Here is a 15,248-nt window from a genome sequence, read left to right as displayed (position 1 = left end):
ACCAGCTTCCCTTGTGTATTGCTGGCTTCCTCCTACTTAGCTTTTCAAAGTAACTTTGGCAACACACACCCTCTAGAGATTATGCACAGGTGAGACTCATTTTTCTTTCCCTAGCAACTCTGTGGAGATGGACAATCCAGAGTTCCAATCCCCCAGTACACTTGACAACCTATGAAATAAATATTGGTCAGTTTTTCTATTGTCTGAGGATAGAAGCCCATCCTAATTGTTATGTACTAATTAATCAGTAAACATTAGGTACCTACTGTGTGTCACTACTCCCACAGCTGCCATCCAACCATCAAGCCCCTGATTCAAGTGTGTGTTGGCATTTTTCTCCCTACATTCTTGGACCTCCCCCTTTTCTGCTTGTAAGTAAACAATGGCTAGAAATTATATTTGAGGCAATTATAGGTCCCTTAAAGAACCAACTCCCTGGGCAATATTTCATGGCATCTTGGCTTATACCTGTCTCTCCTTTAATGACCATAAGGATAGGGATTCCTTCAGACTCCCTCACTTTGGCCAAAAAGGGGTAATTCCAATAATTTTGGAGACAGGCCGTGCATTGAGTTTGGCATAACAACAATTCTTTATACTATGGATTATTTATCCTCTGGCAAAGAGTACTTCTTGGAGTAGCACCAGGTATTCTTTGAGGGAGCTCTCCCCATTTGCCAGGGACCTAAGAGCAAGAAGCAGATGATCCTTTACAACTCTTGACATGCTCTCAATCCATGCTCTAAGTGCCAAATGAACCAAACCAGGTATTCCCATGCTAACTCTGTAGCCTGCTGTGAGACAATCAACTTGGAAACTGTTCCTGTAAGACCCAGGAATGTCTGTATTAATTCAATCATAAGACTGCCATGAAAAGTGCTACTTATAAGACCAAAGAATGATTATGTCATAGTCTGGCCCACTTATGTATATAAAGTACTGCTTTTGCCCCAGCATGTTAAATCCTCCCTCTCAGGACAACTTCTGATTTTCTCACTCAGAAATTAAGCTTGTTTTATATCTCTTGACTCTCCTGCCTTTAGCCCACTTTTGTTTGGCTCCAGAAACCCACAGGTTAGAAACTGGTCTAATTGACAAAGATTTGGGAACAAGAATCAGAAGATACAGATCTCTGCTACTCCTTAAGTATGATGAGAGAGGCAGCTAGGTAGCACAGTGAAGAGAGCACCAGGCCTGAAGTCAGGAGGACCTGAGTTCAAATTAGACTTCAGATACAACACTTTCTAGCTGTGTGGCTTGGGCAAGTCACTTGATCCCAATTGCCTCAGCCAAAAGAAAAAAAAAAAAGGAAATCAATATGTCCTTTGGACAAAGAACTTAATCTCTATCTGTATAATATGGGTAATACTATTTGTCCTAACCTATAGAATTGTACATTTTAAAGGACTATTCCCATAGATTCCTAGAGTTAGGATATGATTTAATAGTCTACTAGACTGTTAGATCCAGGAAGATAGGTTTTGTTGTTGTGTAGTCCTGTCCAATTCTTTGTGACCTCATTTGGGATTTCTTGGCAGAGGTACTAGAATAGTTTTACCATTTTTTTCTCCAGTTCGTTGGGGGAATTGAGGCAGACAGGGTTAAGTGACTTGCCTAGGATCAGGTGGCTAATGTCTGAAGCCAGATTTGAATTTAGGTACTCCAGACTCCCATCCTAGAACTCTTTTTAGAGCACTACCTAATTGGGTGGTGCTCTATTTATAGGGCACCTAATTCATAGGCACCTAATTGCCCCATGAAGAAAAGCCATATCTTATTTATACTTACTAGCACTCTAGAGCCTAGCACTGGAGTACTTAATATTTCCTTTCTCATCTTTACAATACTTTGGAAATTATAGGCACTTGATCCACCTCCTATGTGAGAGATATCCCCCAAGTTGTTTCTCAGTTACTATTGATTGCTGCCCTCTTCTTCTAATTACTACTATGCATTTATTGTGTATATATGTATGTGTGTGTATAAATACGAGAGCACACACATATGTGTTTGTTGTACTTATGGATGTACAGAAGAATGTGAGCCCCTTGAGGGCAGGGACTCTTTTTGTCTTTATATCCCCAGGGCTTGACACAGTGCTTTATACATACTACTTAATAAATGCTTATTAAATTGAAGCTGAAGCATAGCTGTCCCAAGTGTAGTGAAGCAGAGCCCAACTAGTCACTTTTGCACCCAGCAAGAAGACTTACACAGAGTAAATACTGGTTGGTGTCTTGACCCTCTTTCATCTAGTACATATAGGGGGTATCTAGGTGGCGCAATGGTCAGAGCACCAGCCTTGAATTCAGGAGGACCCGAGTTTAAATCTGGTCTCAATCACTTAACACTTCCTAGCTGTGTGAGTCTGGGCCAGCCTCAGGAAAAAAAAAAAAAAAAAAAAAAAAAAGATTAGTACATCTAGCCTGGAATTCACCATGAAACCTCAGCCCCAGGAAGACAACTCTACAATGGAATAGAAATACATGCGCAAATACATATGTGTGTATACGTGCACACATATGTGTATAGACATGTCCAGATACATGGCTATTGCCCTGGAAATCATCTGAGTCACCAAAAGGCTAGAGTAGACAAGCATAACAAAGCTGTCTGAGATCTAATGTCACTGCTTTTTTGAGACAACCCTATTCTCCTCTGGCTTCTATTTTGAGGATGTCCAGACTTACAAACCATATATATGTGTGTGCACATGTGTGTACATATATACATACATATACATGCATGTCTATGGTTTAATACAAATGGAACTCAGCTTTGGTAAGACAAAATAATAGCATAGGACCCCTTTGCAATAGCTATTCCTGAAGAGATGCTCTCTTATGGAAGAATTAGATCTGCTATATCAGATGCTATATCCCTGCTCCTTAATTCCTGTGGCCTTCATAGTAATTTTAGAAGCTCTGCTGAGTAATTCTAAATGCTAATGTTTGATGGGGTTTATCTTCCATTTTCCCTTATCTAGGGCAGAAGTACTAACCCACTGTGCCCTCCCCTGTCTAGGGAAAAGAATGTTTTGCATTCCATTTTACTCTAGAATGTAAGCTCCTTGAGGATGGTAGCAGTGGCATATTTTAGGTTTATAACTATATATATGTATATATACACACACACAACTATAACTACAATAACTACAATGCTCAGTACAATTCTTTTGTTCCTTAATATTTCTTGATTTGGAAAATAATAAAGGATATAATCAAATTTTATGCAAATTAGATTCAGACCATTATGGTAATAAAAATCAATTATATTCATAATTCCTGGTTTTATATTTTAGAGGAGAAAATATCACTAGCTTTGAAATTTTCTGATGGAATACTTACAATTATATCCTACAGAATGCTAGAGTTCAACCACAGTTTGGAAACTTTTAAGGTTGGAAAATAAGACCTGAGGACAGAACTGACATTATATAATCTGGAGAAAAATGTACGATGAGTAGAAACTGAATTATAGCTTTTTTTTTTTAAGTATGTGGAGAGTTCAGAGTATAGGCTTTACCCCTCCAGAAGGGATAGAAAGAAAAGAAAAAGAGGCTCCTTGTTAAGATTGAAGAAGGGAAAAGTTTTAAAGGAGCCCAACTCTCCCACATATACTCCCACAAAGAGAACCAGATTGAATAGTGATCAAAAAATACAAAGAGAAATAGCAATGACACACTTCATGCAGAGCAAGCCAAAAAAGAAGTCAGAAGTCTGTGAGCACTGAAATAAGGATTCCACCATGGAAATGGTATTTGTTGTTTTTGTTGTTCAGTAGTTTCAGTCATGCCCTTCAACCCAGTCCTGCAAATATTATTCTCCTTCCTCAGATAGGTCCTTATGTCAAAAATCATAAAGCTTCAGATGACATAAATACTTCAGATGACAAAGAATAACTCTTCATGATCCTGGAAACCAGTATAAATACAGGTAAACAAGAGAATGGCCTGCCAACTTTCTGACCAGAGACGATCCAAGAGTATCTAAAGTCTGTAGAATGCTGAAAGAGAAGCCCCAGTGTGGTGGAAGCTTATTACCCTCTTACTAGAGCGATGTGAGGTTGGGAGGGTCAGGATGTATAAATCCGTAAATGACTGAGGGCCTGTGCGCCGGTGGAACCTAAAGAGAACTCCTGTTCAGAGGTCCTGTTTAGACCTCAACACTCTGACCCTGGATGCCTCAGAAAAACCTGAAAAAACTGCCAGCATTAAGAGTGTAGACACACCAGAAAAACTGGAAACCAGCTATCCAGGAGCCTAGGAAATCAAGTAGAGGACCAAACCAGGCATGGTCACATTACCCAAGTGTTTGGAAGGAGGAGGTTAGCCCTAGCACACAATCTCAAACCAGAAACTGAGTCTAGAGGCATGAACAAATAAAAGACATCAAACAATAAAGAAATATTTGTAATCAATCAGTCAAGAGACTGCCAAGAGGTAAACCCAGAAAAAGAAATTAATTCTACAAGTACAAGCAGAGCAGAGTTGGGAAAATGCTTGGCCACAAAAGATTCTCAAAAGTGATTGGGAGAAATGAAAAAAAAAAAATTTAATGAAATAGGAAGTAAATGGAATATAGAGAGCTAAAAACTAAGAGGGACATCTGAGTAATGAATCTACTAAAAATTGGAGTGGGACAACTGGAACTCAATGATGCCAGTAATGAGAGTTTTAACAAAATCAGAAGGAAATGAATGTATCGCGTTTGCTTCAGAAAATATTCGAATTAGATGTAAGGAATCCTGGTTTTGGGGAAAGAGCTCTGGACTTAAAATCAGAAGAACCAGATTCTAGTTCTAACTCTACCATTCCCCATGACTTTAATCAAGTCACTTCCCCTCAATAGATGACCCACAGTATTTGAAACATATTTAATATTTGTGCATTGATTTGTGGTCTCCAAGTTTCCTTCCAACAATGGCATTTTAGGATTCTATGATTCCAGGTAGCATGATCATGTAAAATCAAAGACTACAGCTGACAGCACAAGTGTGTGACCCTGGAACTGAAATCTCAGAGTTTGGGAGTCTTCCATATAAAGGTAAGATAAAATGTAGGTGAGCTTCTTATCTACTGAAGCTATTTCCTCCTTGGTATCTTACAGATCTGGTAATGAAACCTACCTTTCTCCTCACAGCAGAGGGGCAGGAGAGTGATGGCAGAATGTTGTTTATACATTGTCAGAGATGGTCCTTATGTCTTTGCTCACCCATTTTTGTTGAATTTAAGGGACTGTGTGTATGATGTATGCATATCTGCCAATAACTGTGATGTAAAACAAAAGGCATCAATAATTTTTTTAATTAAGGGGTTGGACTAAATCTCTTGAGCTCTCTTTTAGCTCAATTGAACCAGGCATTTATCAGATGCCTACTATGTGCAAGGTACTATGTGCAAAGATCTGGAAATACAAAGGCAAAAATCAAACAGTGCTTTTGCCACCAAGGAGCTTAAAAGGATGGAACCTGTAAACACTAAGACCGGAGTAAGGGCTGGACCCTATTCGTTTGTATAAGGCTAAGTTAGTCAGTGACTTATTCAGGATCACAGCTAGAGGAGAGATGTATGAACAGAGAGAGTGGCAAAGGCGGAGAAACCGAATTTATAAAGTGCTTCCAGTCATGCTTGAAGTGCTTCCTGGCTTCAAGGCCCTTAGGCCATGTTTTACAGAATAATTTCAAGAGGCAGCCAGCATTAACAACAGAGGGGATTAGGAAAGGCCCCACCCAGTAAGAGGTGACACCTACTTAGTGCTTTGAAAGGAGAAAAGTGTCCAAGAGGCTGAGGAAGTGAGGAGAGAAGGCATTCCAAAGGTGGGGGACCCCACGCAAAGGCGCAGGAGCGGGAGATGAAACACTGTATCACTGTCATTCTATGATCCCAGAGAGGATGCTCAGCCGAGCCTGAGTAATAGACGAGATGACCTTTCAGAGGGATTCTGTGGTCCAGGATAAAACTAAGTTAACAGCACCATCTAGGGGAAAGAAGATTCCAAGTGCCCCGGGAGGCGTCGACAGTGCCGAATCCCCAAGACTGCAAAAATGGGAGGTAGGAGAGGCCCAACACCGTCCCCTCCGCACCCTACCCCGCCCCCCGCCCCTTCCACTTTGCTCCTTCTACTCCCAGCTCAGACAGAACTACCAGTCCCAGGAGGCCTTGCGCGTCACGCTGAGGAGGGGAGGAGGACGTGGACGTTGTGACGTAACGAAGGGGGCGGGGTGGGTGTCGAGAAGTTCGCCTCAGGACCTTTGCCTGGCCCCGCCCCCGCCCCTGTTGCTGTTGCGACGCAGCTGCTTGTGGCTGTTGCTGCAGCGGGTGAGTCTCTGAGGTGAAGGTGGCTGATGGAGTGGGGAAGGAGGGGATTTCGGGTTTCCCGCTTCGTATCCGTAAAGGAGAAGAAAACCCGTAATCGGGAAGGAAGGGCCGGCGGCTCACTGCACTTCCTCTGGGGGCGCGGCCGAGGGGGTGGCGGCGGGGGGAGGGAGCGTGGCCTTTGGCGCCCCTCTTAGTTCTCCGGGGGTTCAGGGGGACTACCTTCCCTGGAAGAGAGCGAGACTGACGGGTGCGCGCGCACCGAGGGGTGGAGGCGGGAGGGTGGCTGTGGGGACAAGCTACCCTTTTCTCTTGGGGCTTACGTCATGGCGTCCCTGCGGGCACGGAGAGTGGTGACGTCACGGCCTCACTTAAGGATTGGATAATCACTTCTCCCCCCACCTCGCTCCCACGTTCGACCTGGGCTTCCTGGCTTTGGCTCCTGTCTGGAGTCTCCTTTCGAGGAGGTGGGACCTTAGAAAGGAGGAGGAGGAGGGGCCGCCCCTTCTCTTTCACCTGCGCTGCCCCTCCCCTTTTCCCTCTCCCACTCTACCTCTAGTAGACCTCGGATTTGAGCCTAACTAGAAACCTGGCTTTTAAAGCTGAATGACACTTTGATTGTCCTATGGGCCAGACCCCTCCTTTTACAGATGGGGAAACTGAGGCATGCGGAAACACCGAGGTGAAGCGACTTGTCCCAGCATCAGACAGAGCCCAGACTTGTCACCACCCACTAATTTCAGCAAAAGTATTCATAGGTGACCCTGGACAGGACGAAGAAGAGTCCCCAGCTCACCGTCTGGTGCATGATTTTTGCTGTGGTCACATTATTTAATATCTTAGTGGAGAATTGTCATTTCTCTGTCTGCTCATTCCGACCTTGGCAGTTGTTGCACATGCAGCCCGATTCCATTTTGGATCGGATAGCCCTGCCCCCTTCCTTAGCCAGCACAATGTGCGTTTGAATATTTTGTCCAGGCCCGACTTCTTAAGTAACGTATAATTTTTTTACCCCCTTGAGGCTGGGGTTAAGTGACTTGCCCAGGGTCACACAGCCAGGAAGTGTTAAGTGTCTGAGCTCACATTTGAACTCAGGTCCTCCTGAATTCAAGGCCGGTGCTCTATCTACTGCGCCCCCTAGCTGCCCCAGTAACGTATAATTTAAGGAGAGAAGGAGTAATAGGTAAATAATTGAAGCAGTAATTAGTAACAGCAGCTCCCATTTCTGTGCTAAGTGCTTTACAAATGTTATTTTATTTGAGCCTCAGAATAACCCTTTGAAGTAGGAGTCATTATCACCATTTTATAATTGAGGAAAAATGGTTAGGGACTTGTCCCGTTTCTCCCCCACCCCCTAGTAAGTGTCTGAGGTTTCCTAGTTCCAGGCCCAGTTTTTCACCTACTGTTCCTCATTGCAGTGGGTCACTTAACAGTGATGCAAGAGAGTGAGATAAAAACAAAGGAATGATTGGGGAGGCAACTGGGAGGTTTGGGCAATGGCTTCATGGAAGAATTCAGTAGATCTGAGGTGCATGGAGGATGCTGTGCATAAATGGAAGAGACATCAGAACAGTTAAACCCCAGAGTATATGAAAGGATAGTTTAGAAAGAATATAAAAGTAAATGCAAAGGCTGGACATACATTATAAATAGCAGGCTGGAAGAGACCTAGTCCAACCCTCTCCACTTTAGAGTAGAGATTAGGAAATTTATGCTCCATTATGTTAAGTATGCTGACTCCAGATCCATCACTTACTCTGCACAGCTCATTTATGTAACTCTTTTAAGACTTGCAAAGTGACTGCTTTCCTTACTTCTGTTAGATAAATGGTACAAGTGTCATCACCATTTTGCAGATGAGGAAACTGGGGCTCTGAGAGTTTACCTGATTTGCCTCTGGTCATCAGATCAGAGCCTCAGGGGGTTCAGCATTCCCTTTACTGTACTGCAGTGCTTCTATGTAGGCAAGAGAAAAATTTTTATAGCCTTAAGTATGAAATATTGTAAATGTATTAATAGAAAAGAAAGGTTACTTGGGCAGCAGTGGAAATTGTGGTTTAGAGAGAAAATTCTCATGCCTAATGTCTGAGTAATCTATAATCACTTGGAGAAGAAAGAAGGGGAAGTGGGAAAATGAACTAGCACAACCCATTCTCACTACTAAAAAGGAATTCTAACCAATCCTACAGGTCTTTAAAGACTAATGAAACCTCACTTGGGAAGTTTGAGAAGCCTCAGTTCCAGATCTTTCCAGCAAAGCTTGACATCATATGACTTAGCTGACTTGCTCTTAAAATACTGTGCCTATTTAGAAAATCTTTGTTTTTTTCCCCAAAGTGATACACATTTGACCTGAAATGGCAAACTTCCTTTTTCACTCATATTAAGTACTTTTATTGCTTGAGTCACTTAGGAATTTAAAACTATAACCTTTCCCTAAATAGAGAAGTGGTCAAAGGATGTGAGCCATTGATTTTCAAAAGAGGAATTGTGAACTATTATCTATAATAAAGAATGCTCCAAATTACCATTAATAAGAGAAATGTAAATCAAAACATACTTCATACCCAGAAAATTGACAAAGATGTAAAAATAGGCAGTATTGGAGAGGTTGAGGAGAAGCTGGTGCATAATTAGTGGGACTGGATTGGTATAACCATTCTGGAAGACAAATGAAGTGATTAAAATATCCCTACCTTTTTTTGATATAAAACTGTGCCCAAAGAAAAGATTATAAGAGGATATCTTCCCCCTGCTAGCAGAAGTGATAGAGGGTCCAGGGGTGTGAAACATTACAAATAACTACAATTTTTTTTTCTATGAATTGATGTTTTTTTGAAATTTTTTCTCTTTATTTCAAAACATTATCTCTTGGAGATTTAAGATTTTCTTGCTGCAAAGAAAGCCAAGTTAATCCTGAGTACAGTGCTGTTTGTGTCCCTAAGCCATGATATTTTTTGATGGCATTATGCAAGATCTTCCCAAGTCACCATTTGAGGAATTAGTACATATTTTTTTTTGCTTATTCTCCCTGTCCCATAGCTATTTTCCAAGTCATATTCAGATTTTTTTGGTCAGAGCTGAATACATTTAAAACACAACTGTAGTTTTCATGGATCATACTGTTTGAACAATATTTACAACATTGTTGTTGTAAATTCCCTCAGTCTGGGAAAAGTGAGGCTAACATGTTTATTTACCTTAACAGCTAAGAAAAAAAAAAGTTTTAGTGTGCACAATTTTGATACTTTTATATAAAAATGGATTTTTTTAAAAAATGCATCATTTGGAAGTTTTAGTTATTCATTTATCAGCCCAAATTAGTACAGGTAATTAAGGACTGATTTGTTCTCTGACTTCCTGAGCATGTTTCACTTTATGAAGTGAACCAGAGGAGTTTCAAATAGCTTCATTTTTCTTGAGATGGCAGTTTCATTTCTCTTGAAACAGCCCCACCCACTGGGTTAAAGGGTAATGTGAAAATTCTTTCTAACCATTTAAGAAAATTATTGATATAATTTGTTCTGATACAACAAACCCTGTCCTACTAACACTACAGAGTATATTCCCCAAAGCAGTTAATTAATTTAATTAAAAGCAGTTAACTTGGAAATGTGTTCTTTGACAGTACAATAATAATGCTTGTTATTTTATTTGATTAGAATTTTGTTGCCTTGTGTATTACCTTATAGTTTGGCCTTTATTATTGCTGGAGAGAAAGACAGACAAACACACACACACATACACACACACACAGAGAAGGGGAGAGAGGGAAGAGAGAGGGGAATGAATGAAAAAATATATGTGTGTGTGTGTGTGTGTGTGTATGCTGCTCTCCATTTTTGTTTTCAGCTTTTAAAAAAATTGACAAATGCTACTATGAATGTTTTATACACATTGGGCTTTTCTTGTTATCTGACTATTCTTTAGGATATTATTTACTCTATTGTTAACTATATCCTTCCTGGATGGCAGTTAAACATCCATGAGGATTAAATTTAAGAAAATTGCAATTGAATTGATTGCTTTTTTAGTGAAGCAGAGTTGGTAGTACAAGGGAGGTTTTACAAATTAATTTTATGGGATACCTCCTACTCTTTTTGATTCCTAAAGAAATAGAAAGTCAAGCTTCATCTGAATTTGTAAGGTCATACAGAAGGACTAGTTATTTATTTATACCTTTTTCTGTTCTTACAGAATCCTCCTAAGGACAGAGCATTATTTTTGGATAGCCTAGTAGGTGGAATTGTGTCAAACTTGGTTAGAAATCAGGAGCCTAGCTACTTAATGAATTTGCAAATATATATTCTGATATTACCTTATTTGGCTGATTTATCCCAGCAATACAAAACTTCCTAAGTTTTTATTTTTACTTATGTTCTGCTTTTCTTCTTATATTTCTCCCTTCTTTTTCAACTTGTGTCAATTCTAAGGCAGGTAGTGCTAATTGTCAATCTTTGTTGGTTTTACAATCCAATTTTTTTTTTTACAATCCATTTTTTAAAAGCAAATATTCCTTTAAAAGCAATGCTCTTCTCTCCTTTGCCTGTTCTACATTTACTTTTCATTTCTGACACATTTTTTGGGGAGAAATTATTTTCTTTTTTTATATATGTTATTTCATTTTTTAAAAAATAGTTTTTATTTACCAGATATATGCATGGGTAATTTTACAACATTGACAATTGCCAAACCTTTTGTTCTAATTTTTCCCCTCTTTCCCTCCCCCAGATGGCAGGTTGACCAATACATGTTAAATATGCTAAAGTATAAATTAAATACAATATATGTATACATGTCCAAACAGTTGTTTTGCTGTACAAAAAGAATCGGACTTTGAAATAGTGTACAATTAGCCTGTGAAGGAAATCCAAAATGCAGGCAGACAAAATAGAGCGTTTGGGAATTCTATGTAGTGGTTCATAGTCATTGGGAAAGATTATTTTCAACATCCAATGTTTGATTCCATTTGTCCCGATCTTCATTACATTTATTGAAAATTAGCAGATACCACCAAGACTAAAATGGATTCTTCTCAACTACCTTAACTGAGTACCATTATGTTCCAGATACATAAAATGACCCTCTTTTATTTTACAGGAAGAAATAAGCAACTTAACTGATTTATTATCATACTTATCACCATGTCATTACTGTTTCTTCTTCCTTACCCTCTAAGTCACTTGGCTTCCTATCCAGGAAGATAAGTTTCTATATTTCATTTCAAAGTTGGTTAAGTTCCTTTCAAATACAAGGACCTCTGTTCGGTGTTCTCTGAATCATTTCGTGACATCTCGAAAACATGAAGCTTCACCCCAGGGAGTTTGTTAAATTTTTGATAAAAAGGTTGGGCTCTTGGCTTTTTTCCAGAGGACAATTGATTTTTAGATGACACTAGAAAGAGGATTGACTTGTGTTAGCTTCTTTTTTGCTAATGTTATGTCTTCCTTTTCTTTTTTTTTTTTAATGCTGTTCTTTTTTTCATAAAACACCCAAATGATTTGTTTTCAGTAGAAATTGGACTATGAGTTGTTCTTGGGTTTTTTTTTTTCATGATGGATAATTATGAAGTTATATACTTTCATTAGCTTAGGTCCCACCATACAAAAGTGATAAACAGTAGGTTTTTTTTAAGTAATAGTTTTTAATTGTAAATAATCTTAATAATTATCAAAATTAAGAGTATTCCTAATGAAATGGTAAATTTCAAACAGTTTTGTGTATGTGTAAAACTGACAAAATAATGCTCTTATGTGCCTCTATCTGCTTTAGCATCTGGATTCTTTAAAAATTTTGTTGCTGTCATATTGTTGTTGTGAATGAGTATGTCCTACTAATTCAGCTTTTTTCTGTACATCTTTCTATAAACTTTCCCATATTTTTTATTCCTAGTTTTTCATTTTTATAACAAAAATATTTCATTGAATTTTAGTATACCAGTTTTCTTCGGACATTCTCTAATTGTACTTGTTTCCAGTTTTTTGCTATTCATATAAAGCAGTGCTCAATATTTTTGTATAGTTAGTTTTAAAAAATCATTCAGTAACATAACAGCTAGGACATTATGTTTTAAGTTTTTCAAAAGCACTTTACATATGTTAACTCATTTAATTCTCAAAACTCTGAAGCAAGTACTGTTATCCCTGCTTTTCAGATAAGACTTGTAAATGTCCCTAGCAGGATTTGAATTTAGGTATTTTAAATTCTAAGTCCAGCACTTTAGTCACTACACCACTTAATTGCCAACATGCTCAGGATATATAATCCTAATTTTTTTTTTAACTCTTACTATAAATAAATTGTACCCATTTGGAAGAGAGATTGACAGTGTTTAGAGGTAGATACTAGAGGAATTGATTCAAGTTTTCTTCATGAGAAACTAGTTGATAGTTGTAGAATGCACACTTGTACCCTTACTTCACTCAACTCAAGCAACCGGCCACCCCATCTTGTATGTCATTTTACATTTCTTTCTCTACCAACATGACAGTATTGTTCTTGTTTTACTGGTGGCAGAGTTTTAACCTTCATCCCCCACAACTCCTCACCCCATTTTAAGTAGTTTGTTTTATAGTAAGCAATCCAGTTGAAGGACTGGGCTAGGGACAAAGCTTTTATTTCTCAAATTTTCTAAGTAGTTAAAACCATTTTCCTTAGAAATTATAGAGAATGAATTATAGTGACTGGTAACTTCGATTATAATGGGAAGGACCCATTATCAGATTCTGACTACTAGGCTGCTCTTGCCTGCTGTCTTTTTATGCTTTAGAGGTAGGGGAAAGAATTGGATAATCTGTAGTGCTCGGCTGGATTGTTGTTACTGAGACTAAAGAAAGGACTTACTGAATCTGGGATACCCTAAGGAATCACTGTACATCAAGGACATTCATAACGCCACTGAGAAATACTAATCATACAGGCTGTGGTTTATCTGCAAGGAACTAGTTCTAACCTCATCCGGAATGTGGCTTTTCCTCCCAGAAAGGCATATCTAAGATTAAAGTTGAGGATGTGAGTTTAGGCATAGCACAATATAGACACTAGATTGCATCGTACTCAAGTCTCAAGTACAGAAGACAATTTATCACATGAAATTCTTCATTCCTAACCCTCTCCTTAACAAAACAGAACAACAACAACAAAAGTTTTTTGGAATACAGAGAAGGCTGTATTAGATAAGACCAGAAAATAGGCTACGTGGGGCCAGCTAACTGTTAACCCAGCTGGTGACAGTGTCTCTTAGTTGTTGGCACCTTTTGTGGTACATTGCCTTGTTTCAACATATGATTTTTATAAGAAATGATGTGGTTTTTGCATTTGTGGAATTGTTGCCTTGGTCCAGTTAAGCAAATATATCTAGAATCCCTGATTTCCTACAGTGCTCTTTCAGGCTTAGTGTATTTGTGGTGTGCTACTTTGTAAAACGTTAGAGGAATTTTAGTTTTCACTTTTGTGTGTAATATGGTTGAAAGTCAAATGAGTGTTGAGGTGTGGGAAGTTTTATTATAATATACTCGCCCTTCATGTTTTCTGTAGTGCTTTTATTTACAAAACACTAGTCTATTCTGTTGTCCACATTTTATCCATGTCACAAGACAAGCAAGCTAAATCCCTGCAGAGGAAAAGGCCCAGTACATTTGTAGAAGAGAGTTGGTCATGACAGGATAATTAAAAATAAGTTTAGAAAGAAACATAAACAAGCAGGATAGCTTTGAAAGAACAATATATGTTTGTTTGCTTTTTTTAAGCCAACCATTCATAATAGATCTTAGTTTTATACAGAATCTTCTTCTCTATTTCATATGTGAAAACGTTCATTTTCTTTCCTTTTTTAAGTTCAGTATTTTTAAAAAAGAAAGAAAATAGCAGGTTTCATTTAGCAGTGGAAATCATGAGTGAAATGCCCTAAACTGAAACAGGAAAACGGTTATGTTCTACACAGTCGTCAGGTTTGTGCTTTCTGGACTCATCTTAGTTGTGTACAAAATGTTCCCTGGGTGAGGACCCAGATTTCCCTCTTATTGCACCCAGCCACTTCCTCATTTCTTGCCATGTCCCTCGTTCCCTGACAGGACCGCCCACCATGGAAGAGACAGGTGAGGAGCCCCCAACATCAGCTGTCCTGCTGGATCATTGCCATTTCTCTCAAATCATCTTTAACAACGTGGAGAAGTTTTACATCCCTGGGGGAGACATCACATGCCATTACACCCTCACCCAGCATTTCATTCCTCGCCGAAAGGACTGGATTGGCATCTTTAGGGTAAGAGATTGGAACTTTTACATACTAAGAGCTCATGAACAATAGTTGAATCTCAGTTATTCTGCGTATGTTCCCCACTTTGTGGATTTTTTTTAAAAGCAAGTAATTTTTAAAATCCTAGACTGGATTTCTTGTGTCTGCTAATACAAACTTATTTTTATTACTATCCTGAACCATACTGATAACAGGATATTTGGTTATCTCAAAATATCAAAGTGTATTCCAAATTTTTAAAAAATTATTTTCGCTTTTGAATTTTCCATTCCTCTCTTCCATCCCTCTGTCTTCTTTCTTTTCCTTTACTAGCCTAACAGAGAATTCAGTGTGTCAGTTAATTCTTTTAGAGATGACTTTGCTCCTTTGATTTCATTCTTCTGCCTTTATTATTTCCAAAATTAAACCACTAGTTATTTAAAAATTCAGTTTCATAGAACTAGAGGGGATCCTGGGTGATAATCTAGTACAGGTCCTTGCCTCTACTGAAGTCTTTGTCTAAATCACCTTAAATAAGGTAATTTCTTTACTTTATTTTTATAAAACATCTCCAAGGACAAAGAATTCATGCTATCATTTGGCAATCTTTCCTAATGTTTAATCACCCTGAGAGTCAAGAAGAGGAGCTGTTGATTTTTTATGACAGACCTCAAGCCATCACTGCTATCCCTGACA

At 38.8% G+C, this 15,248-nt stretch overlaps 1 protein-coding gene across 5 annotated transcripts in view; it reads left to right on the top strand.

Moving 5' to 3' along the window:
- Positions 1-6,191: 6,191 nt before the first annotated feature.
- CALCOCO2 (calcium binding and coiled-coil domain 2) overlaps positions 6,192-15,248 on the top strand; it is a 35,105-nt gene continuing 26,048 nt past the window's right edge. For 4 of the 5 annotated variants that reach the window (XM_074261248.1, XM_074261250.1, XM_074261251.1 and 1 more), the window contains exons 1-2: positions 6,194-6,319; positions 14,389-14,579. In XM_074261248.1, coding sequence (XP_074117349.1) covers positions 14,400-14,579 — 180 coding nt within the window. In that variant the 5' untranslated portion in view covers positions 6,194-6,319; positions 14,389-14,399. Of the gene's footprint in view, positions 6,320-14,388; positions 14,580-15,248 lie in introns of all 5 variants that reach the window. The other variant, XM_074261249.1, reaches the window with a different exon arrangement.

Source organism: Sminthopsis crassicaudata, chromosome 4, assembly GCF_048593235.1.
Source record: "Sminthopsis crassicaudata isolate SCR6 chromosome 4, ASM4859323v1, whole genome shotgun sequence".
NCBI classification, from domain to species: Eukaryota; Metazoa; Chordata; class Mammalia; order Dasyuromorphia; family Dasyuridae; genus Sminthopsis; species Sminthopsis crassicaudata.
This window is presented reverse-complemented; position numbering and strand designations above follow the sequence as displayed.